Source organism: Parasteatoda tepidariorum, chromosome 4 (assembly GCF_043381705.1).
Source record: "Parasteatoda tepidariorum isolate YZ-2023 chromosome 4, CAS_Ptep_4.0, whole genome shotgun sequence".
NCBI lineage: Eukaryota > Metazoa > Arthropoda > Arachnida > Araneae > Theridiidae > Parasteatoda > Parasteatoda tepidariorum.
The window spans coordinates 70,691,186-70,718,162 of record NC_092207.1 but is presented as its reverse complement, the minus strand read 5'-3'; the positions used below and the strand labels follow the sequence as shown (position 1 = coordinate 70,718,162).

General features: G+C 28.6%; 1 protein-coding gene across 2 annotated transcripts in view; it reads right to left on the bottom strand.

Moving 5' to 3' along the window:
- The window catches only part of LOC107450689 (chitinase 7), an 80,063-nt gene extending 64,189 nt beyond the window's left edge, over positions 1-15,874 (bottom strand). Inside the window, exon 1 of one of the 2 annotated variants that reach the window (XM_071180017.1) lies at positions 15,648-15,874. In XM_071180017.1, coding sequence (XP_071036118.1) covers positions 15,648-15,650 — 3 coding nt within the window. In that variant the 5' untranslated portion in view covers positions 15,651-15,874. The remainder of the gene's footprint in view (positions 1-15,647) is intronic. The other variant, XM_071180018.1, reaches the window with a different exon arrangement.
- Positions 15,875-26,977: the final 11,103 nt, after the last annotated feature.

Sequence of the window (26,977 nt, the reverse complement as noted above, 5' to 3'; positions counted from 1 at the left end):
TTTTACTATCCAACTGGAGTTTGGATAGAGAAAAAAATATAACTGCTCTAAAAATCAAGTTACGTATTGTGAATGTATATTATTTAATGAAAACTTCTATAGATTCATTTATGTATATTTCTATAGGATTTGACAAGAGAAGATAATTGAGATATGATAATTACAGATTTTAAAATAACACAATTGTAGTTTAACATTTCGGAATAAAATATTCGGGACATGTAACAATACTCATCATAGCTTTGTGGCACGACAAAAATACTATAATTAGTGAAGATATGATGTTCTCTTTAATGCCGATAAACAACAATTAGGTGAAGTTTCCCTTCGCCGAAACTGTCACCAATCTTGAGATATATATTGTTTCATAGAAATTAATGTTCATTAAAGTAAGGCCATTTCATTCATTTAGGGTAATCGGCCACAACAGTGCAAAGGACATGCATGGACGGTGTCACGTGACCTCACTAAGCTTAAGTTCGAAGCTCTTTCCACAAGCAGCGAACCGTTACTTTTCGCGTGCTTGTCGCATTTCGTCGTCTGCTACAGTTTTATGTTCGAAAAAAAAAAATCTTTTAAATCAATTGTGATTATTGACGAAGATGAGACGCGTGGAACTATAACGGTTCAAGTTCTGGGTCATTTGATAACTAATATTTGTTCGAAATAATTTAACCATTAAAAAAATAAATTTTGAAAAAAACAAATTAAAATTGCTAGGTTGAGTTGATTATAACATGATTATTTTTGCTATTTTATGATTTTCTTCTTATTTAGCAGAACTCCGATTTTATTATGTTGCTTCTATTCATTATCAAAGAAACATTTTTGAAAAATGTAATAACTGTATTTGTATGCAAAGACTGACGCATTAGTTCAAACTATGGAACTTTTTCCAGTAAAATATTTATAAAACATCAGGGATATTGATTTAGGATATTTTTTTTTCAATAATCAGCCTAATCTCAGTTGAAAACTGCCTCTTGTATGCTTCGAATGTAAGATGTAAATTAAAAATGATTTCCAGAAGACGTAACTAAGTTTTATAGTTTTATTCTGCAAAATCATTAATATTGTTCGAAGAAAGAAGAGCCCTTGAATCCCACGAGGTGTCGCATATTCGAATATCAGTGTGGATTTACTTCAGTGTTTTGCTCTCGGAACGCACAGAAAACAGTGCTGACGGAAATTTTTTATAGTGGTAGACAGATCATGTGTGAGAGTACCCTCACATTCGGGTTAACCAAGAGAGGTTTTCATCATAAATAAATCATCTAAAATAAAACTTTCACAAAAGCAAGTTTTTAATTTATTTTTTAATTTTAATAACAGTTGTTGAAGGGCCGAGTTAAAGTTTGATTTTTGAGTTTAAGACTACCAAAGTTCAACTCTGAAACCTTGCAATTTTGAACCCGATCCAGAAGACAAGGGAACTTCTGGATAAAGTATTGAGGAGTGGTGACTTTTTGATAGAATTATCCCGTATTTGCGTTACGAGGAGAGAGAATGATCCATCTATCAACAGTGTGGTCGATGCAGGATCAGTGCTACATCGACCAGCCATTGTTGGGATTCGAACCCGGGTCTCCTCATTGGGAAGTGAGCTAACTACCCCCTGAGCCATCAATGGAAGCAAGTTTGTCATTATTGTTTGATGAAATAGTTCTCCTGTCTTCTGTGTTCGATTTATTATTACAAAGCGACGGAGATGATCAGTGCTAGTAGGCCATATCACTAGAACTGTTTAATACCGAAGATAAAATGAAATAAAATGTCATTTAAATTGTTTATTTATTTATATTTTTAAAACAGTTATTTTAGAGGCATCTATAAGTCAACTGAAAGTAGAAATGCTGTCATGTTATTTAAATGAAAATCAAGCAATGCAAATACTAATTTAAATATATTTGTGTGTTTAGCCAATCCCTTTTTTTAAATCTACAATACGAACTGTATCTAATTATCTAATTAAAAACATCTACATGAACTCTACGAAGTAATTACAAGCAATAATCAAATTCTAATTAACTTCATTATGAAAGTGAAGAAAAACGTGAATACACATAAAGCATATTAAAGGCCCCTGCATCCCGTTTATACTTATCTCGATTAGCTCGTTTATCTTTTACTTATTTAGTTTTTAAATGGTAGCACCCTGCACCTGCAGGTACCACATGACACAGACTCGTTAATGAAACATTAAAAGTAAAAGAGCAAAAACATAAAGTCGTGAAGTGTGTCGAACTTAGAATTACAAGAAACAAACTGCTCGATAATGAAGACAGCATGAAGAAAAAAGGTTGAAGATACTGGACGTGGTGTTGAGTCGAGTTAAAAGGGGGTCATAGGATGATGAACGCGCATGATGTACCCGTGAATAGGAATCAGATCCTTTTTTTTTGTTAGAGAAAAACAAGACTATTTGCTCTCGATTTTTTATTTTCTAATTAGTGAGGTGATAATTTGATGATAAACAAGCATCTCGTGTCGAATTTTAAGCGCGTTCTTATCAATGTGCTTTGATAGCGTCAAATAAACTGTAAGTTAGGGCAGTGTTGCCCAGATTAAAACTGTGCGTTTATGATTCAAACCAAATGGTTAGGATAGGTGTTTGTAAAAAGAGTAGTAATCACAAAATGTTATTGTTTAAAAAAAAATCATTGATTTGACACAAGTAAAGGGGAAAAATTAATGAATGAAAAATATTTAAAAAAAAATATTAAAAGCTTGTAAAAATAGAATTAATCCATGGAAAAAATTAAGAAGACACATTGCATGTAAAAAGAAATATTTGTTAAAATATATTTTGATGATGCATCAGTTGAAATTTACTAGTTTGATTGGTGGTAATAGTTACGTTAGTCTATCAAATGAAAAATCAAAACCTAAACAAATCATTGATTTAACACAGAAAAGAAAAAAAAATAATACATATAAAAATATTTAAAAATATTAAAAGCTTGTAAAAATTGATTTCATTCGTAGAAGAAAATTAAGAAGGCGTAATGCATGTAAAAATAAAAATATTTGTCACAATATATTTTGATGATGCTTCAGTTGAATTTTTCTAATTTGATTGGTGGTATGGTAAGTTACGTTTTGCTGTAAAATAATTGGATGGTAAACTCTGCTAGCATTAAGAAGTCTTCATTATTTTATCATCCACGTAACGCAAATGTGGTTTAGTTCCCTCAAAAAACCTTAACTAGTTTGTTTCCGTTCGCGATTTAGGAGCTCCCTAGTCTTCTGGTTTGGGTTTAAAATTGAAAGGTTACGAAGTTGAACATTGACAATCGGAAACCCAAAAATGGTTTGGTGTAAAATAAAATAAGACCATGTAGCTATTCGGAGAAAAATTCTGGCAAAATATCGAACTGTATGATAATGACATTTCTGGTAAGAAACGAAATAATTCTGGCAGTAAAAACTAAAATATACGTTATTTAAACTATTCATTTGGCAACTTTTTTTTTATTCATATGATAATATTTTATCTGAAATTTTGGTTTTCAAAATCATAATTCTTATTACTACACATTTAATAAAAAATACAAAACTGAGAAGTAGATTTGGCCCCGCTCTAATCAGTTACGGTTTTTATGCCATGCTCTAAATTTTATGATAAAATTACCACATTTGCCAAATTTTATCACATTTTATAAAACTATATTTATTGTTAATTCTACAAAAATCATTACCAAAGAGTTTCGGTAAAATTTACCGAGTTTTTTGGTGTTCCCATAGAGCCAGAAACACGATAAATTTTACCGTACTTTTTTTCTCAGTGTAATAGCTTTAAAATTGCAATTTTTTTTTAAAAAAAAACACTTCAATTTTAAAAAACGGATAATGTATTTCTTCAGGTATTACTTTTACTTATATTTTAGTTCTGGGAAAGAAAAAAATATATGTATTGGGAAACAAAAGCTAAAGATAGTAGCTTTTAATAGAATTTCATTGATCCGGTAAAATAATTCCGTAACTAACCCGTTAAGAAATGTTAGATAAATATAAATGTTTAATCAAAATACATCTAACGCAAAACAATAATACAGGAAACACCATCAGATCATTTGCAGTCAATGATACGTCAAAGATTAGTCACGAGTAGCCGATTTCAAATTTATTTGCTTTGGGGGATTTTCTTAGAGGCAGGAAGTCAGTATTGACATATTTAAAGAACATCAGGATGTAAAGAATCGTAACGAAGATGAGAAGAGAGACTCTTGAAGAATTACTAAGAATCAGGAAATAGTTAACAAATAATAATGTTAGGTGATGAACTTGTAACGCAAGAGTTCTTAAAGCATGCATGCTTCGTGTTTATGAAAGCTAAGCGTACATCAAGAAACACCAGACAGTTATTCAGGACAACGCGAAAAAGCAACTGGATGTTGCAATTTTGTGTTCAAAATATCTATGAATGGCTTTGTTGTCGGCAGGTCAATATAACGACCTTGTGGGATGAAATAATCATATCATTGTGTGGTACATTGCTAGTCTGGAGGTCTAAGTTCCACTTACAGTGAAATATTGAAACATATCCCCTGAGTGAAATCATTGAATATTGAATTTTTTTAACAAAATATATATTTCTATATTTCGTCCTTCTAATGCAAGGTCAAACACAAACAGAAAGTAGTTGGCAAGACTAGCTGTATTTCGTGACCAATGGCCTTTTTACTTCCCAGACAAGCTAACACGGTTCGAAGCAGGGATGAGTTCAAGCCAACACCGGAGATAAAAGCCCGGTCGTTTGCAATGACATCTCAGTGAGTCGCGGTGGCTTAGGGGATAGATCATTCACCTCCGAATGAAGTGACCCAAGTTCGAATATTAGCGGTGACTGGTTGATACGAATTATGCTTTCGGCGAGTTCCGATTAAAGTACCATGGAAAAATATCCTCAGTGCTTGACGGATCATGGGTTTGAATTCCCTTGCCATCGGGCTAACCGTGGACCGTTTACGTATTTTTCCACTCCATGTATCGCAAATGCTGGTTAGTTCCATCAAAAAAGTCCTCAATGATGGCAAATTTCTCCCAATACTTGATCCAGGAGTTCCCTTGTTTTCTGGATCGGGTTAAAAAATTATAAGTCTACGAAGTTGAACACTGGTGGTCGTAAACTCGAAATTGAGTCGGTAGTTCAGCGACAACAATAAAATAAATAAAAAAAAAATTCACAAGAATGCATAATTAATTATTTCGGAAAGCGCGATTTATGATAACCAATGAAAAGTTATGTTAAGAGCATTTTGCTATCAGTGTTACCCAGTTATAATTCTCGAAGATAATTTAATAGATTTAAAAAATTATTCTGAAAGCATTTCATTACCAATGTAATATTTGTTTAGCAAAATTTTTAAAATTCGTTCCATTTTTCCTATTTTATAGGTTTTACGGAAAAAATGCCACGGGTTAATCAGCGATTACTATTATAAACCTTTCTTTAAAACTTAAAGTTGAAACAATTAAATTCTTCAAGTACAAAATATTAATTCAAATTAGGTTATAATTTTAGTTTTATTCCTAGAGAGTTAAATTTAAGTAGAATTAAAAAGTATATCTTAGAAGCATTTTTTATTAATGTTTAATTTGTGCTTTTCTGAGCTTAATTTTTAAAAGTCAATTCTAAATTACTAATTAAGAATAGTTTTGGAAATATAACTATGTGTAAACGTTTATTGCTGTTATAAACATGCCTCTTGTAATTAAAAAATCTATAAAATTAAAAAAAAAAACTTTAAATACTGAAGATTGATTTAAACTGGGTAAAATATTTCATTTAATCTCTAATGAGTTAATAAAGCTAATAACTGATTACTATTAGTAAAATAGCTTTCTAAACCACTTAATTTAAGAAGTGCAGTTAATCTGAAAAAATAATTTTTTTCAGTTAATTTAACAATCAGATCTATAAAAAAATTTCAAATCAGAACAACGATTTTGTTCCCTCTCTAAAAATAAAAAAACTAAAAGGTCTTAACCTCGGAATTACGAATAAAAAAAAAACCTTCAACATTCAGCAGGGCCTTAATAGTTATGATTCTTCAATTTCATTGAAGCATACGATAATGAAGTGCACTCCTTAGCTTATTTTTCCTCATATAAAAACTTCCCAGAATGATGTGTGAAAAAAACCTGTGATGCGTTTTAAATGAATTCGTGAACCTCGAAACCGAAACTATAGTAGACATTCGTAAAGTCAATGACCACGTTTATTTTTTCACGTTAAAAATACAGGCCATACGTTGAATTGAGTAAAAATTCATCTAGTTGAGCGAGTTTTTTTTTTTAATATTCAGACGGCAACAGTTATGCTCAATTTTTTTTAACTTTCGAATGTTTGGAATACAATATAAAATATAAAAAATAATTACCGATATTGTTGAATGATGCTTTAACAAAAATAGAACTACTGGAATATTTGTCAGTTTTCCTTATTCTATCATCTTTTACTTTGTTGTGGAAATAGAATGCTGAATAAAAAATATTTGGGAGTGATAAATTGAGATCAGCTATTTAGTTCACGAAAAACAAGGTGTAAAATTGCCATTTTAAAATGAAGTTTTTTTTAAAAAAATAAAACGGACAAGAACATAAACCTATATATCTCAAATAAATATCTGGTAAATAGATTTTAAATCATTTTCAACGGAGACTATGAATTTTATAGGGAATGTAAAGCAGTAATTTTATTTTGGCAGCTTGCGCAAACTGTGAGGACGAAAGGATAAAATTATCATCTAAAAAAATAGTTCATTTTGACGAATTTTTATTTTCCTACTGGAAATTGTAAAAAAATACTATTTTTTGTAGTTATTCGTGCATTTTTTTAAACACATTGTACACGCATTTAGTACTAATTAATTAGAGTATACGTTTTTTTCTTATTTCTGTGGGATTAATTAACATAGATTGAATAATAAAAAAAATTCTTAGCATCAAAGAAAGCATTATTTGTTGATAATGATAGCTTTTTTAATATTAGCAAATCATTTAATCACTAAATATCAATAGACTTTTATCTGAAGATTCATTTTTTTCAATTTCGTAACTCTAAAACATATATTTAATTCTTAACAAATTAATAGTCCAATAATATTAACTTATTAATACTTATTTTTCATGTGATAAGAGTAAAAGATAAGCTTTTAAAGTTTTTGCACTTAATTAAAAAAAATTGTCTAAAAGACTTATTTCGCACTATTTTCTAATAAATTCTAGTTAATTTACTTTAAAAAATTAGAATAAACCGTGAAACTAATACTTTTTCTCAGTTTGTGTTATAAAATGAAAAAGAGGAATCGCTAAATTTTTTGTTTAAATTTTAAGTTTATATTCGCACTGTGAAAAATTCCGGTCACATTAAAATCTAACGAACCGGCAGTTAGGCTGCATTATCCGTAGAATCAATTTACTGTAAAATCCATTTTTACTGTGAAATATTATACACTGTTAGAATTGTCGTTCTAAAATTACGGTAAAAAACTGGCTGATGTCTGCCCATCTTATCAGCCGTAAAAGTTTACGGTAAAGAGCATTTTTTTTTTACATTTACTGTTTAGAAATCATTTACAACCAGTATGGTTAAAAAAATCATGAATACAAAACTTAAAAATTTTTGAACCATTTTCAAGTAGCATGGTTTTAAAACCGTTAAGAAATATTAAACTGAGCTTCAATGCTAGGCTTTCCTATGGGTAACGAACATTGAAGTTAGGTTGTGGTTGAGTTGTGTTTTATCAAATTAACCGTGGAATGTGGTTCAATTAGTTTATCTGGTTGTCAACGTCTTGACTCGAACCCCGTTCTGTCGGTCAGCAGATTGACAGATTAGCCCTCTCGGCTATAATACGCACCCAGCTGCAAAGAACTAAGTTGCCTCATTTGGTGGACCTGTTTGTTTGAATATGGTATAATAACAAGCGATCAAATTGTTATTTAACTATCTTTTTCCTAGAGACTTCTAATTGTGTACTGTAATTTTTACAGTAAAATTTATGTAATTTGAGTGATTCAGTGATTTTACGGTAACTATTACAGTAAAAAATACGGTAGATAATATTTTTTGTTTCGTAATATGTTCCTGTAAGATGGATTTTATGATAAAAAGTTGCGGCAACTTGGGACCCGGAACTTATTTCAGTGTATACTTTTTTACCTAGAGAAGCTTGCAGCAAAAAAAGCTGTTAATTTGCTGAGAAAAGTTTTGAACTAAATCTTGTAGAAATGAAAAACATCATTAGGTTATAACAATAATAAATGCAATCAGATTTGAATTATGTTTAAAATAATTAAAATAAAATAATTACTATTCTACTAATAATTTTTATATTACTAATAATTATCCTTAATTCATAGTACTTAGAATAATAATTAAACTGATTGATGATGTTAGTTTTATAAATCTTTAATATTATTTACATTTCTTAGACAATTATTCATGATTAAAAATATCCTTATCGATAGAATAATTGACTGCGATTTATAGAAAACAAAGGACATTTTCGAGGTCGTCTCGAGCACAATGAGGTTTTTAGGCGTGGCGTTTGGCATTCTTATTCTTGATCCGTTACACGAAATTTAAATCAGCTACTGAATATGAATTGAGAATATTTTTGAGAAAAATTATTGCGAAAGTACTTAGAACAAATTCGAGAGAATAAATCCTTCATATTTTAAATATTTGCTTTCCATATTTTAAAGAACTTGGGAAAAATCACTTAATCGAAATCCTTTAGTTCGAACATTTTGATAACCTTTCAATTCAATAAATGATTAAAAAGCAAAAGGTTTTTTTATTAGAAAAAAACTAATAGATAGTGAAAAAAATTCTGTTAAAATTACCATGTTGTATCATAATGACATTTCTAGTAAGAAAACAACAACATAATTCCGGTTAATAAAACCAAAACATATGGTACATAAACTATTTATTTGTTAATTTTTCCGTTCATACGGTCATGATTTACCTGGAATTATGGTTTTCAAAATTATAGTGTTTATTACCACACATTTAATAGAAAATTACTAAACTGAAAAGAAAATTGAACTGAATAAATGGTTTTTAAGTCATGCAAGGTATCATGACAAAACTACAAAATTTTATCACATATTAAAAGGTATGTTTTATTACCACAGTATAGTAACATTTACTAATTTTTAGGCTCTGAGGGAACACCAAAAAGATCGGCAATTTTTACCGAAGCACTTGGGTAAAATTAACAATAAAATATGTTTTTATAATATGTGATAAAATTTAGTAAACGCTGTAAAATTTAAAAATTTTATTATAATACTTTAGAACAGAGCATGAAAACCACTTTTTTTTTTTGGTTAAATTCACTTTTCAGTTTTGTATTTTTTACTAAATGTGGGGTAATAAAAACTGTTATTTTGAAAGCCAGAATTTCCAGTAAACCGTTATCAACTGAAAGGAAAAACGGTTTAAGTACCGTATATGTTGACTTTTATTACCAGAATTATGATTTTTATTTTACCGTAGAGTACAGTAATATGTCATTATCATACAGTACAGTGATTTTATCAGAGTATTTTTTCTCCGTTTATTATCTTTGATTTTCAATTCTACAGTATCAATTAAATTTTTTCTATTAAGCGATACTGCAATAGAGAGTCTTCAAAAGTTAGTATATATTTAATATTTATTCAAAATGAAGATGAAAATTTTTGAATTTTTCAGGAAAAGTCCTATTTTATTTTCAGAAAATGCAAAATATTTGAATAGAAAAATCCTTCAAAAAGCAGCGATAATAGTGATTCAACACATTTTTTTTATAAATAAAGTAAAATTGTATAAAACTATCTTAAGACAGTAGCAATTTAAGCAAAGGAATAAAGACTAATAAATAATATAATAAAAACTCATGCGAAAAAACAATACCTTTTAAGAATAAATAATTTATAAAGTTTAATTTAAGTTTCGAAATATTATCTGGTGCTTACTACTGATGAGGAAAATAGATATCAAATAAAACTACAGATTTAAATAATAAAATCGGATTAAAAAAAAAATCATTGCAGAGTTGTTTTTTTCTCGTATAACACGATATTTATATTTTTATGAAAAATGCCTTACGATTTGTTTTCAATTTTTATGTTGTTGAAAAAGAATTTATTACTGCAACTAGAATGTTTTATTTTATTCGAAATAAAAATTTGAGATTACGAAAATAATCAGAAAGTAAGCAAAACAATTAAAAAATGATGTTGATAGAAACGAATTTATAACAAAAGCGTTTTCCTTCTTTTTAGTAAAAATAAAGCATATCAAATTCTTATAATAGATTACGCCGTATATATTAAACCTTTTTCGGAAAACAAATTACACAACGATGAAAATTATACCAGATGTTTTTTTATTTTATTTATTTACATATAATATGCAAAACTAATATCTGACAAACATGCAAAGCAATTTTAGCTGATATAGTTTTGCATTACTAAAACGCAATTTGAAATTCCATACTGACATTTTTCTTAGAAAAAAAGTTTGATTTCTAAGTAGTCTTACATAGTTATGCTTCTAGATCTATCAATATTTTAAGAAATACTATTGCAGACGTAAAAAAAATTTTTGTTAGAATTATAAATTCATTAAATTTTTAATTTTATTTGCAATATATAGAACATTTCTATTGGTAATATAAATCATAAAATGTAAAACTTGGGTATTCGATTGAATATATAATTTCACAGCTCAAAAGTATTTTATTTAAACATTTCCCTTTAGTTTATAACACGTTTTTTGACTGATTATGCAAAAAGCAAACAGTTAAACAATTTTAAGAGAAAAATTTACAAAATAATTATTAACAATTATGATAAATTATAAATGATTAATTACAAATGATTAATTATAAATGATTAATTATATGATATTAATTGTGAATAATTTTGTGCGCTGTGGATTATAACTTACTTTTTACACTTTATGTAATTAAATTGTTTTGTTTACTGATTTCGTTGTATTATTAACTAAATTTATAAGAGATGATGATCATTTTATATTTTATTTTGTGTAAAAATAGAAGATATTTTGAATGCTAATTTAAAGCTCATTTTGTATGCATTAAATTTTTACGTTTGAATTTTAGAAATTTAATAGGTTTAGCTATAGATGGTTATAGTTATTTTCCCTTTTGTTTGAACGGTGAAAGTTAGCAAATATATTTAAGAAAATAAAATCTATTCTCATTGATTATATTGCCAAATTTACATGTTGCTTGCTAGCATATAAAATGCTTTTTCATTTTTTTTATCAAGTAAGTAAATTATGATAGATTTTTACATATATTTTTATTAACTTGTAATTCTACTAGATCATTTTTAAATTAACTAATAATATTTAGAGGGGGTTCTAGAAATACGGAAGGAAGCCTTACCCTCGGGCTATCGCAGGCTTTATAAATTGAGCAGTAGCAATTGAGATAGCAATTAAGCAGTTCTATTCATTGCAAATTTTTTTAGCTATAGAAAAAATTTGAAATAAGTAAAATTGTAAAGGAGTGAAACCCGAACTGCAAAATTATTTTGCATAAACTAATTCCTATTAGTATGACTTCAGAAATCTTTAAAGAAAAAATCAGAAATCTTTTAAAACTTAAATTAGAAATTATTTAAATTTTCAGACATGTTAATTTATTTTGCAGAATTTTTCCATTTTCCTAATTACTCTACAGCACGCATTATTAAATAGTAGATAAATTTCGAACGAATATAGTAAAATGCTTGATTTCAAATTCATTTTTCAATTTAAATATTCCACTCTTATCGCTGTAGCAATTTAAAAGTCACTTTTGATACTATTGAGGTAAGTCCTTGAGTTCCAAATCGGGATACCGGGGAAAGTTAAGATAATAAGAGATTCAAGGTAATTTCTTTCTTATACTTTATTAAAGAAATTTTTTTCAGTTGAGTGAACATCGTTTTTTTTCTTTGCTTTTGCAGGATCCATGTTTGAAACATCTGCATTAAATCACATTTAAAACAACGAATTTAGTAGTCATGGGAATGGGCTTCATACTGCCCCACTTTCTCACCAAAAATTAATTTGAAAAAAAAAACCCCGCATAACTGGCATGGGAATTTTCATAAATGTTTTATTTAATTATTAGAGTATTCAGCACCCAATGATGTGACTCGGGTTCAAATTCCAGCAATGGCTGGTCGATACGAATTCCGTACTAGGATCACAGTAATCATGGTGCAGACATAAAATACCCTCAGTGATGAAGAGATTATGGGTTAGAGTCCCTTTGCTGTCAAGCTAACCATGGGACGTTTTCGTAGATTTCCACTCCATGTAACGCAAAGGCGGGTTAATTCCAACAAAATGTCCACCACGAAGACAAATTTTTCCCAATACCTGATCCAGGAGCTCTCTTGTCTTCTGTATTGGGTTCAAAATTGCAAGGTTACGAATTGCGGTAAATGTTTACAAAACTAAATGAATCTATAAAACCGAATTCTTGGCTTTTTCAGGAACTATTTTTAAGCGAGAAGTTAAAAAATACAGTATACGAATACGCAGGAACGAAAAACATTTCTTTCAGGAAGCAAAATTATTCTCCATTAAAAATTTTATAGAAAATAAGTACTGAAATTATTAGCACATATTTTAATTCAAAGATGATCCATTAAAAAATTTTTAAAAACATATTTTTATTGGTGCCGTTTAATGACTATCTGCAATCTATAGACGTTCGAAAACATAAACGAATAAATTAATTCAAGAACTTGACCCAAATCGCTAATGAAAGAGAAAAGCTGGAATCTTCGTGAATAAACTTCTACGTGAAATGAAATACAAAATAAGTTTCTAATCTATCTGCTTTCGTTAACTGGTATGATATGAAACCTGCAAAAAAAGACAGTCTTCTATTTTGATTTCAAAAAGATTGCCTTGCAATCATTTGTGACTCACAATTCATTTTATCATTTGAACAATTCAGTTGAAATTTATTAAACTTATTAAGTAAAAGTACTTCTGCATTAAACTTGGTATTTTTTACAACGAGCTTACTAGAAATTCTTCTTTTATAACCAGAATGTATATATTTGTTGGTTAAGTTTATTTAATAACCTGCTATAAACTAGATAAATTTTTCTATTTTTTGATGGATAGTCAGCTTATTTAATTTCGTTAAACGATTAATTATCTAAATAGAGTTAGTAATGCTAAGAAAGCTTAAAGCTTGATGCACGTTATTTTAAAGTGCTTATTTTATCAATTAAATCTTTAGCTATGACATGGAAACAACTTCCATTCAACAATTTTTTGTAAAAATTCCTATGCGAACGTGAACAGTGTACACCCCACGGATAATCTACTGTTGAAATTATGTGAATCAAATGAAATTTGAAGAAGTTATCTATTCTGTGAATCAATATCTTTCTTAAAATTTTCGAAAGTATTTATTAACCCACTGATGGCTCTGTATGTAAAAAATCGTATTTTAAACTGCACTCTACTTCGCATAGCATAACCGGTTTTTCCATGTTATTAGATAGGAAAATAGTGTATTGGGGAGAATTATTCTCCCGATTTTGCCATTTTTTCCTAAACCGCCAGTCAGGTCATGAAGCTTGCAAAATTCCTCCAACAGTTGATTTAAAAGTCAATAATATCACCCATTACCTAAACTTTTTGATACATTAAATTTTATCTTACTGTCTAATCATCGAAAAATTAAACTAAACTTTCCGAAATCGATACAAAAATTTGCCATATTGCTAATTATAATAAATAATTTTATAGAGCTATGTATAATAATTGAGCTTTAGTTATTTTAAATTCCTCAAAGCACATAATACATTTCTGTTAGAACTGAACTCATGTTTAAGAAGAAGTATGTATTTCATACGATAATATGGGTTTTAATTGAACACCGTCATAAGGTGGTAACAAAATTTCACGATATTAGTTTAACACCCACCATAATTTCTAAAAGCTATATGTATGCAAAGTAAGCAACACTAACTGTCTTGATTTATACTCCGTGTATGTTTCTCACCTTGTTAATTTGAGCTTCAGTATGCCTTGATCACAAGCCTAAGTGGGCAACAAAACTAATGAGCAACTTTATAATGTGAGAAAAAATTTCGTTTACTTTAATAGCAATTTAAGTTCAATCGTAATCCAGTCTCCGTTTAATAATTCTAATAACCTAGAATTTTTATTAACTTCACGCAAGCTGAGATCGGAAACGAATTATTGAGCAAGTTAGATAGGGGCGAGAAACTCGATTCTAATTCAATGCAATCTGAAATGCCCAAAAATAATAGTAATAATTAATTTTGCCAAACATAAGTTTTCGTGTTTAATAGTTACGGCAATTGTAACTCTTAAAGTAATATATTAGATAAATGTAGCTATATTTGATATGTTCAATACATTGGTAGTAACTGTTTCGATTTAATTATTTGAGAGAAATTTTTTTTTTTATTTTCCTTAATTTAAGCAAATAAAAAAGCAAACCTGTTTTGTAAAAGTTTCAGAAGAAATCGAAAGGATTGATTAATCGCATACAAATTGAATATTTTATGCCAACGTTCTAGATAACACAAAGAAGAGATTAGTATACGTATGTGATTCAAACTTATACCATCCATTACCTGTTCGAGATACAATTTACTTTAGACAATAACTTGTAAGTTTACTTAAGTTTAAGTTAAGTTTGAGCAAAATTCAAAAGACGTGTCACAAACTTGATAGAATTTTGAGGGATCTCAATTTGCAAATGCGTTAAGGGAGAGAAAATCACGATTCTTTACCATGGGTAACTCGTTGACTTTGTTGAATCCATTACCATGGGTAAAGGGTAACAAGAAAAATTCTAATGAATTACTTACACTAGTTAATTACTTCTCCTTCATTATATTAAATAACTACACTTTTAAGAATATATTATTATAATTTTACAGTCTTTCTTTAGAATATTTGTTCTCCATAGTTTTTTTTTTTAATAATTTTTTCTAGGTTCATAGAAATTTTTTTTTTCGCTTTTGAATTAATTCATAGAATCTGAGATATATGTTGTGCGTTTAAGTATCATAATTATTGCATGATTTTCACAGTAACCTTCCATTGATAATTCTAATGAAAGTAATTAATTAACTTGTTTTAAATATTTTTATCTATACTGTAAAATATTCCTGATAAAATTTATAAAAAAAGTGTTGGTACTCTCTGTGTTGGAGTGCAAAATCCGCGAAATCCATTTTACCGTAAAATAAAATTTTTATAGTAATATTTTTTAAATTATGGTTATTCAGTGATTTTACAAACATTTCTATATATAAAAATTACAGTATAACAGAGTCCCGGTGCTTCTTACAGTAATTTAATTTGGAATTTTTATACCGTAAAATATTTACAGCTTTTAAATAGTTTAATGCAATTATCGTCGGATTAAGAACAACAGAAACAAAATTACGTTAAAAAACTGCTAAATTCTTGGGGTTATTAACACTTTCGGTTTTAAGTTTATTTTATCTACAGAATTTGTAACTAAAATAATTTAAATACTAAAAAGTAATAAAATAAAAAAAAATACTCATGGAAGATTTCTTGTAAAAAAATCAGTTAGTCTTTGCGAATAATTCAAAAAAGAACTTACCATTTTTGGAAAATTTCTATGGAGTAGGAATAATATGAGAATTATTAGTTGGAATTAATCCTTTGCTTCCACTGCTTTCATTAAGTTCTGTTTGATCTTCATTCAATAGAAAACTAGTTCGAGGAATCACCGTTAATTCCGTTCAATAGAACAGTCTGTTCTCGTTTAGAACTATCGAAAAGTCCTGGAGGCTAACAACCGGTCTACCTGCTGCCACACAACGAAGTAAAGAGTTAAAAAGAAATTAATGAAAAGGGAAAAAAATTGTCTACAAAAGGAAAAATCAGGTCAATTTGTCGACGACGGAGAATTAAATGTCTATGGCAAATGTCAATGGTATGATATCCACTGTCCAGTTTGGCGATAGTTCTCAGGTTCACTAATCGTGTGCGCAGTTCGGGATCGTCTGCTCAATTTATTAAAATGATTTTTCGCTTCTTTCAAATAAACCCAGATCGTTTGAATCTAAAACCAAAAAGTGAAATAGAATTTTGCGGGTTAGAAGGTAAGCGAATGACAAGTGAGACGGCAAGTAGAAATTCTCACGTGATTTGCACGGCCAATGAAATTTCTAGAAAGTAGGTGACCAGCCAAGCGGTTAAAATTTGACGTCCGCTTGTATTTTTCAAGTTTTTTAAACATACTTCTAGGTTAGTAGTGATTCCGTTTTCGGCGTTAGAAAAAACCAGCTCTGGGTATTAAAGAGTTAGAGTAACTCTATTTTCACTTAATCGCATTTGCATGACTTTGCCTACTTAATGAACTAATTTTTTTTTAATATTCTTTTCGTAGAATTAAAACTGTTTCTTTTTTTTATTTGATTATGAGTTTTCGCTCTGTACGTTTTCTGCTTTATATTTTCTAAACTTCGAAAATTTTACTTCTGATTTGCTTTCAATTGCATTTTTACTAAATTTTGACTATTTTTTGTAATATTAAGCGGCTTTATTACTCGAATACGCTATTTCAAAAACATTTATAACTTTCAGTGAGAGGCTTGTGGACAGATTCAAAATTGTCAAACAATGACAAATAATTCTGTTTTAATCGAAGCAATGAGAAAAATAGATGATGTTTTGCAAAATGTTTTTATTTTTCATATTCAAGAGTTCTTCTGTGAATTATTTTAAAATCCGTATAATGTATTTACACGACAAATTGACTTGACAATATTTTCATAATAATGCTTGTTATAATGCTAAATATTTTACAGTATGTTAGTTTTTTTTAAGCCGCTTAAGTTTGAAATAGCTAGTTTCAAAGATAATTTTTTCCAATCGAAACAATCAAAGTAAAAATGAGGGTATTGGATTTTGATCAATAAAAGGGACTTTATTTAGAATAGATTTTATAGTTTTTTGAAGTTATATGTTATTGTAATACTATAGCAAGAGAATTACAATATTACATGTATTAAGACTAGATTTTTCAAAAAGAAATTAAAGTGATTTCAATAAAATATTTCTTTCTTTTTTTGTAGAATCTTTTATAGTTTTTAATTTTACTAATAAAATTAGTTGTGTTCAAATTTTTCCTTCATTGTTCGCAAAAATCAAAGAAATCTTGCGAGATGAGGAAAAAACTGTTTTAAGCTTGATTTTATTTGATATTTTTCAGCACGTTTTATAGAAAAATCGAAAATCCCATTTATTTTATAATTGGTACATATACGGAAGAAAATATTCTGGTCAAACTACTGTACTGTATTGGCATTTTTGGTAAAAAAAAAAGACATTATTCCGATATTAAAAACCAAAATATACGGTATTAACGTTACAGTGCTTATTACAAGGCATTTAGTGAAAAACAAAAAAGTTGTCATTGGCCATTTAGGCAAGAAGGCAAAGGGTGCGATTGTTCTTGTTTCACAGTGCCGCCATCTATAGCCAAGTATTCGACTTGTGCCGCACCCATACGTCACACCTGTTTAAAGGGCTCACCTATTCATTCATTCATCCACAAATCGTAATTTTGACCTGAACCAGAGAACGATCAATCTCCAATTCAGTATTTTATAGGATTTTTTTAAATCATGTAAATTAACTAATGCAATTCATTATCGTTATACTGAAATATAAATAATGACACAACAAATATCCATAAATTCAAATTGTTAATCTGTTAATTAAACAGATAAAAGAAAAAAAAATAACATTAAGCAATTTTGCCCTCAATGCTAGAATAACAAACCATAATCTTTAAATATATCTATGATAAATTAACTAAACATCTACAATAAGAATTGACAATAAGAACCACGTAAGACGCGTGAGTATTTGCTTACCATGCTTAATACATACTTAAAATATTATATTCAATATATGCACTTAGCAGTATAAAATAAATATAGTATATATACATAGTATAATGTATATAGTATGACATATAGAATATATAGTATAAGTCGAAAAAAAAAGAAACAACGTGAATATAAGAAATAGTACATCTCAATCATACAGATAGTACAAATTTATTCATGTTAAAACTATTCATGTTAACTTAATTAATTCCAGTACTTTTATTTTGAAAACATAAATGTAACATGATTTTAAAATAAATTAAAAAAAAGCAACACCAAGCGTTATTGCTTATAATAATATTTGGTGTTACGCACAAGGAGTGATCCATAATTTTTTAATAACTTGTTTGGTTGGTGAACGAATTGCATAAAATAAGAGCTATGAGTGTAAGAGTTATTTACGAATTTTATGCAATAATCACTAATTAAGTTTTGCCTATAAATACTTGTGGTTTTCATATTATGTTAATGCTTTTATGTGTCAGGTTTTGAAAGCAAAGGTACCACAAATTTGCATTTCGTTAAATAATATAAATACAGTGCGTAAGCAATCAAGCGAACAAACCCTGAACGAAGTCAATGATAAGATTTCCTTGAATTCCAGTATATTTCAATTGAAGTTAAATCCCCTGAGGTGACAGTTTCTTAACGCAAGGACATACAATTTACGGAAATGATGTTTAAATTACTCCAGCAATGGCAGTGATATTTAATTGAAGGTTTAAACTTATATAGCTTACGTTTTATAAAATCATTCTTTGTTAAAATATATTTTTAAAAAATTCGATTTAAAAAATTATTTATTATATTAATAATTTTTTAATTAAAATATTACAATTATTATAATTAATTTTTAATTAAAATATTTTTTAATTAAATATTTTTTAATTAAAATATATTTATTAAATTATTTTTTAAAAATTTCGATTTTATGCATTGTTAAGGAAGAAAATACGTATGACTTAGGACATAATTATTTATGCATATTTTTTTAAATATAATTTAGAAAGTTTCAAAGCTTTGGAATTGTTTAAATTCGATACAATTCCTTGCTATCTCTAAGAATTACAGGTTCAATGTTGAATCGTAATCTTGTTATATTTATCTAGAATACTGTAAAAAATTCGCTATAAACTTGCGTTACATTGAATCGTGCTTTATTCAAGCTTGATAAAGAATCAAGTGTTCAAAATTAAGAAACACATTGATATGGTTCCATCATGATAGGTGCTGCAACCATATGAAGGTTGCAGCACATTTGCACGATATTGTGCTTTTGTTGTTGCATGTTCTCGGAGCTCTAACAAGTAACAATTTACTTGTGAGTGAAGTTTTCGGTTTTAGAAGTTTTATTTGATTCCATCGTTGTTTCTTTATCAATAAAAACTGGAAAATATTTGCTACAAACTTAGCAAGGTGTTTCCATTTAAGTTGAACCACAGTATTATGTTCGAAATCACGAAATCCAATGGTTAAATTATTGTTACAACAAATTTGAACGTTCAGCAAGCTCCTAACAGTTTCAGTACATAAATGTAAATCCAGCAAAAAAGAGTGAATGTTGTTAACTATGGCAATATGTTTTCTTTATTTTGACATTATTTGATGTCTTTTTTCATGTAATAAATTGTACTAATAAAGCTGAAATAGCTACTGGGATTTTTTTTTCACTTGTGTTCTTATGCGTAATTACTTTTTCGAAAAATAATTTAATGAATTAGCATAATTGTTTTATATTTCAATATAATAGCATCAGATTTGAATAACTAGTTATAACTATATTAATCTTTGGAAATTCAAACAGAATATTTAAATTTGAATAAATGTTTTGAATATTTAAAAAAGTGTTATTTAAGAGTTAAGTTAATCTATTTGTTTCATTTAAATTTTTATCTATATAAGACAGAGCTGTTGACAGAGAAAACATGTAAAATAGTTTTAAAAAACAGCTAAAAATTTTTTTGAAAAAAATATAATTGTAATATTTAACATGTGATTTTTAATATCAATGATTAAAATTAGAAACTATTTTCTATTCCTCTCTGTCTAGTCATGGTAGCTTAGGAGATAGAGCGTTCACTTTTCAATGAGGTGAACCGGGTTCGTATCCCAGCGGTGGCTTGTCGATACGAATTCCGCACCCGGCTTGCACCGACCACAGTACTGACGTAAAATATCCTCAGTGGTAGACGGATCATAAATTAGAGGCTAACCGCGGTAAGATTTCGCTGTTTTCTCTTCCATGTAACGCCAATGCGGGTTAGTGACATCAAAAAATTCACCACGAAGGCAAATTTCCTCCTATACCTAATCCAGGAGTTTCCTTGTCTTCTGGATTAGGTTCAAAATTACAAGGCTACATATTTGAACATCAGTATTAGTAAGCCCAAAAATTGGGTCAGCTTTTCAATGATGGTTACAATATCTTTCTCTGTCTGAGAAATTGGTTAAATATTGAGTAGTTATAACGGTAGGTTAAACCCTAATATGATAAATATATTCTGCAGTTAATTTTGCATTGAAGTTTATTTTCATTCACGTTTCAAGAAATTAAAGAAGTACAGTGCTATTTTTCAAAACGCTCCAAAATATTTACCGGTTTAGCTAAATATAATTTAACAGTTATTTAATACCAACCTTTTAAATTCTGAAATTTGTTAAAGTAAAATTACGCTTTGAAAAAAAATTATTTTTTAAGGTACCAGAAAAATATTGTTTTAAAATAAGAAAGAGTCTTTGCGGGCGATGAGCTTTTCTTAAAAAAAAAAGAAAGAATTTAAGAAGGAAAAAGAAAGTGAAAAGAAAGAGGAAATAATGTGCATTTCCTAGACGACGTATCTAATTTTTGTTAAAGAAAATCGATATCTCAATTACTTTTTACGCTACACTTTCCACTATATTTTTGCCCCCCAGCTATATTACAAATTCTCAAAATCTCGTGAGATAGTAGTTGCCGGCCTCAACGCATGGCGTTCTTTTAGAAGAAAAGAAAACTGATTGGTTTTGTAGAATTTTTTTTAAATTTGAAATTCATTTTATTTGAGAAAGGAAAAGTATAATTTAGTATTCGAATAGATTGCAATGAATTTTTAAATTGTGATTTTTAAATATTTTGACTTATAACTGAATAATTTTTAAAATAATATTTATGTCCAGATTTTTAAATTATAAAGTTGGATTTTCAGGACAAAATCAAACATTATTCTATTCTGATTGTTCTAAAATTTCCTGTTACGATAAACTTAAATTATTATAATTAGAAAATTCAAACATCTTACGTCCCTCAGTGGACTGGTCGTTAAGACACGGTTCCCAGCAGATTACGGAGTCAAAGCAGAACTATATCGCGGTTACAGTAAAAAATTATAAAGCTAATGCTTTACATGGCTTCGGGCCTGTCTTCGTGTTAAATAAGAAATATAGGGTGAATTAATTGAAATCTTTGTGAAAAAACCCTTGTGAAAGAATATAGATTATGTCACTTAAGACAATTGATATTTGACGGGTTTGGCTTACTCGAAATAGAATGGAAAGAATAGTTGCTAACGTAAGCAAATGCCGCGTTTCAACAAAGTATCAGGATCGAGATCCAGACGTCATTTGCAGGTATCCATTGAAAAAGAAATTGTATATGAGTTTGAAATAAATTTATGGAACTCACGTCGTATTTTCTGTTGTGACACTATAATATATAATTATCTATAATTAACTATAGAACTAACTATAGATCTTATACTATTCCCGTTTTCATAATATTGAATGATGCGTTTATAATTTTCATAAAATGTTTTTCAAAATCCAATTTGATGGTCATTTAGCAAGTGCTTTAATAATCTGGTTTTGTTTCATTAACTTTATGCTTCTGTTTGCTAAAACTTTAAAATAAATTTTAATTAATAATTACCCTCTTAAATAATCAATAGTCAAGGTATTAATAAAGGCAATTTAAAGTATAAATCTTCTGGAGTTTGATAAAATATTAGTAATGAAGGAAGTTAAAATTGATCCGAATGATTAATTAAATTATATAATTAAATGTAAATATATATAAAGTCCGATATGAATATTGAAACTTTCCTAATACAGATTACACATCTCAGTTGCTAACCATAGCGCAGATAAAACTGAAATCTATTTAAAAATTAATAGACAGCGTAAAGAGTTGCTGTTCTTCTTTTATAAATGTTTACCCGAATTATAAATATTCGTGAACTTATGTCATTTAAACTGGAAAAGCCATTGATGAAAATTTTAGTCATTAACATCTATCTGACTCATCCATTAAAACGAATAAAGAAAATAATATTTAAACATATTTGCATAAACTACTAGTGTTAAAATGCCAGTCACCTAAACACTCAGCAATCCTTTATAATGAGTAATACACATTTTCCAACAACTTCAGTAAAAAAGCGTAAAGAAAAAAATCTCATGCGAATTGAAATGAATAATATAATCATTATTTTATGCACGATAATTTGCTTACAACCATCTACTCACTAGATTTATTGAAAGCTACATTGGGTATAGTTATTTTATTTATTATGTTAGAACAGTCGTTAAATAGTCGACCCAATTTTACAAATTTCAACTCTGCAGCCTTGTAATTTTAAACCAAATCCAGATGACAAGAGAACTCTAACCCATGGTCCGTCTATCACTGAGGATATTTTACGTTAGCAATGTGATCGTGCGAGCCGTTTCGGAATTCGTATTGATCAAACTTCGCTAAGATTTGAACCCAGTTCACCTCATTGAAAGGCGAACGTTCGATCCCCTGAACCACTATGGCTTTTGGGCATAGTTATTAAATTAGTTATTGTAAGTTATACGTTATAGTGGTTTAAATTATGATATGTTATAAGTTACTAGCCGCCTGTTGCGACCAGCTAGTTCACCGACACGAACACACCGCTTCATGCCACATTGTCTTTCATCTGTATGAATTCAACGCTTTGGTGGCGTTAGGTTGGTACCAACTGCCTTATGCCTTCGGCAGTATTGACATGACTCCTTAACATTAGTACTTTAGTATAGTAGGGCAAATCGGTTGTCTGTTGGTTCGCCTAAGAAAACATGCCGCATCACAGTTCCGCAATACAGCCTTCTATCTGCCAGATCTCATTACTTTATGTTTCCATATCGACTTCCAACTGTACAAACTTAAGTTTCATAGTTAAACACACTTACACTTTCCCGGGTTGTTTTCCAACTGCAAAACTGACATCTTTGCGATGTTATAGCAAAAGAGCTGGAATTTGTTATGTAATGCCTGGTTATTTAACATTCTTGTCAATTTGGCTGATAGCTGCAATAATTGCCTAAGCCAGATTTATCTTTGTAATTTGATTGCAATCATATGATTCAAGTTTGAGACTTTGGTTGCTGTTGTTGTCGTACACCATTAAGGCATTGGAGTGCGATTGTTCTTGTTTTCCAGTCCAAGAATTCGACTTCTGCCACATCCATACGTCACACTCATTTATACATAAATTCATTTATCCGCAGATTGTAATTTTAACCTGAATCAGAGAACGATCAATCTCGAATTCAGTGCCCTCAGAGGTATAATTTGCTATAAAGACATAGAGGACTTCGTGACTCGACACATTTAACGTGCACCAATCACCATTTACCTTACGTCGGCCTACTAGATTCGAATTCACGTTCTTATGAACGTGAGTCCAGCGCGGATATATTTTAAATACAATGTTTGCACTCATAATTTTGTGCATGAAGCTAAAAGTTAAGATCTAAATCATTAAGTGAATCCCTTTAACCGTAATTCATATTGTTATATTAATGTAATTTACACCAAAAAATAATAATTGTAAAATGTTTAATAGGATCGGATACCTATTTGAATAATTTTATTTTAAAATGCAACGTAGAATTATGTTATTCTAATAATAATAATAATAATAATCATAATAATAATCATAATAATTACAACAATCCTCAAAAAATCTTAATTTGGAACACATGCACCGACAGAAGAAAACATGCACCATTCAGAAAACATGCAGTGAAAGATTAAAAACATAATAATAACAGTACTGGGAAATGCCTTTAAATTAGGGATACAAAAATATTTATAGGAAAACAATACCTTCATGATTTATATCATTTTTATGCTGATGACAGCCAAGCCAATATGAAAATTAATGCGGAGAAACTGGATCCCTACCATTTGATTTCCCGGCCAATAAAATGCACCGACAACAATGGAAAACTGAGACATCCTCATTAGATTTTTATATATAGTTAGACACATATTTATACGAAGTCTTAGTTAACAAATGTTAACCTAATTTTATTGAATTAATAAAAGAAAGTATTTCTAAATGAGGTTTAATGGTATTTGGAAAAAAATGTATTATTCTTCGTAAATCGGTCAGAATAAAAAGAAGCGGCGAAAAAGCTATTAAGAACTCTAAAATTTATTTTATATTTCTATTAATAGAACTATGAAGGAAATAAATTTTCTTTGAAAACACCGTTAGAAAAGAATTCTGGATTTCTTATGTGTCGACAGACGCAAGTACGATTAATATATTTTAATTCAATTAAGGAATAAAATGGTTTGCGCGAAACAAATAGTTTGAAAAAGTTTGTTTAATTTGATTACATTTCACATAGGCGTTAACATTTTTTGAATTGAATTTATTGAATAAGTTCTACTAAAAATTAAAGTTTACAGAATTAATTTTAATTTTTGTTATTTATTATCTTCTTTTACAGGTTATTTATAGCTTTCTTATATAAAATTTTCGATTAAGCTAAAAACATTAAGGGCTATTTTCGTAAAACTTTATGCAAATGAAAACGAAAAAAGGAAAATTAGGTCATACCCTAATATTCTATTTTAGTTTTTATAAATATTTAAAATTATTGCTATACACTATGTTCATTGCAATGATTGCTTACGTAATTATTGCTATGTTTTGATTGCAAAAGGGAAAATTCGTTAAATTTATCTAGTATCTTCGAACATTTAATTACGTCTTTGACCTACAATTTACAGTAATTGATCTATATTTTTGTCTATGTAAATTTTCTAATAATTTATGGCATTTTACTTACAAAATATATATAATTTTTATTAAGAAATCTTCTTAAAAATTCAAAACTTTTAAAAAAGAGTGGAAAGTTGAAAACTGTCATTAAAAGTTGCTCGAATTAATGTTTAAAAGAAACTTTGAACTATATATTTAAATTTTTCATAAATATAATGCAATAATTAATATATATAAATTTCTTGTCAGAAAAATGAAAGATTTGTTAAATTTATCTAAGCTACAAGTGACGCCTAACAAATTCAGACAACATTTGTGAATCTAATATTACATCCATGACAAAATATATTTATATTTTTATATGCATGTAAATTTTCTAATAATGTGTACATAAAATACTTCATTACGGAGAAATTTCGTTTTAAATCATATTATTTTTAAAAAAAATATACTAAAAAGATAAAGGGAAATTATTATAGTTAATGTTATTATCTTTATATAATTTTTTTAACTATTTCAACTAAATTTAAAACAGTGAATTAGCATTTCATCTATTTATTAGATTTTGACCACCTCGTAATTTCTTTTGATTTCAAATTTTATAGTCTACTCAAAAGTCTTTATTGTAGCAGCAAAAAAATAAATTCAATATAGTTAACAATTGTTTAAATTCCTTGCTGAGATGATATTGAAATGTATTTAGGAATTGATTGTAGCCACGCCCATGTCTGAAGGCCTCGAAAAATAACAAAAGTTCATCGCAATTATTATTTTTTCTTCAATATCTAATTTGTAATTAATATACAGATATTTAAAATTCAGTTCAAAAATAATAACTTTTAACTCCCTGCTTTCTTAAAATATTTCAACTTAAGTTCGCTAAAAATTATCAGAAGGAAAGAAACATAAAAGAAACGATATGCGATGTTAGTGCAGATAGTTCTTATTCTTTCACCTCAATAATCCCGCATTTACAATATAAATGTAATTTAAAGCTATACAAAATCCGCAACACTTTCACAAAAGAACACTTTCGAAATCATCACATTCATATTGGAAACACTTTCTTATCCATCACCTCATCTTCTCGTTCTGAGATTGATAAGCATTAAAGCGTAAAATTAAAGCGTATTCATTAGAACATCTCGAATTACACGTGGCATTTTGTTACCACTTTCACAAGTTGCCTCTTTGATAGGACGATCAATAATTGAGATAAAACATCTTACATGCTTGGTGTCAGTTTTAGGTTATTCGTTCATTGCATCTTGGACGATTCATTAAAAGTTCATCCGAATTCAACGAATTATTGATGTTTTAAGGATAATTATTTAGGGCAATTTGAACTTTTAAAGTAATTTAGTTTAGTAAAAAAGGGAGATATTTATACTTAGATCATAGTACCCAACATTTAAATATTTGACATAGTTTTTTATTAACACATTAAACACGAAAACCAAAAAATGAACATATAAACTAACCAAATTATAGGTTGGATTTTTATATTTAAGCTCTTAAAGCAATGTAATGATAATTCAAACTTTTTGCCCTTAAAAGTCACAATTATACATCAAACTATTGCATAGTATTGCTACCAGACAGATATTTCACATGTATCTGGAATTTCTACGGTCCAAAGACACTGGAACATGTTATTGTCTACATGTAAATCGTTGTGTTTTTGACCTTATATGATTTTAAAGTTTCTCTCCTGAAGATTTGAAAATGTGGATAAGCGTTATATTGCGTCAATGTTCACGCGTTCATAATTATTCACTGTGTTTTTATTGACATAATCAACTATACTGTATGTGGAGAAATGTTTGTTTTGGATCGCTTTTATTTAGTGTCCATACTAATTTCCCCATATTTTTATCCGGGTCATATTTCGACTTAATGGAGAATTATATGTTCTCCTTTTATTATTAATAGCAACTGTTGTTTTCCACCTCGAATTTCAAGTAGAATTTTGTTACCACTGTCACAAAATGTTTTTTTTTTCCTTTTTTGATGTG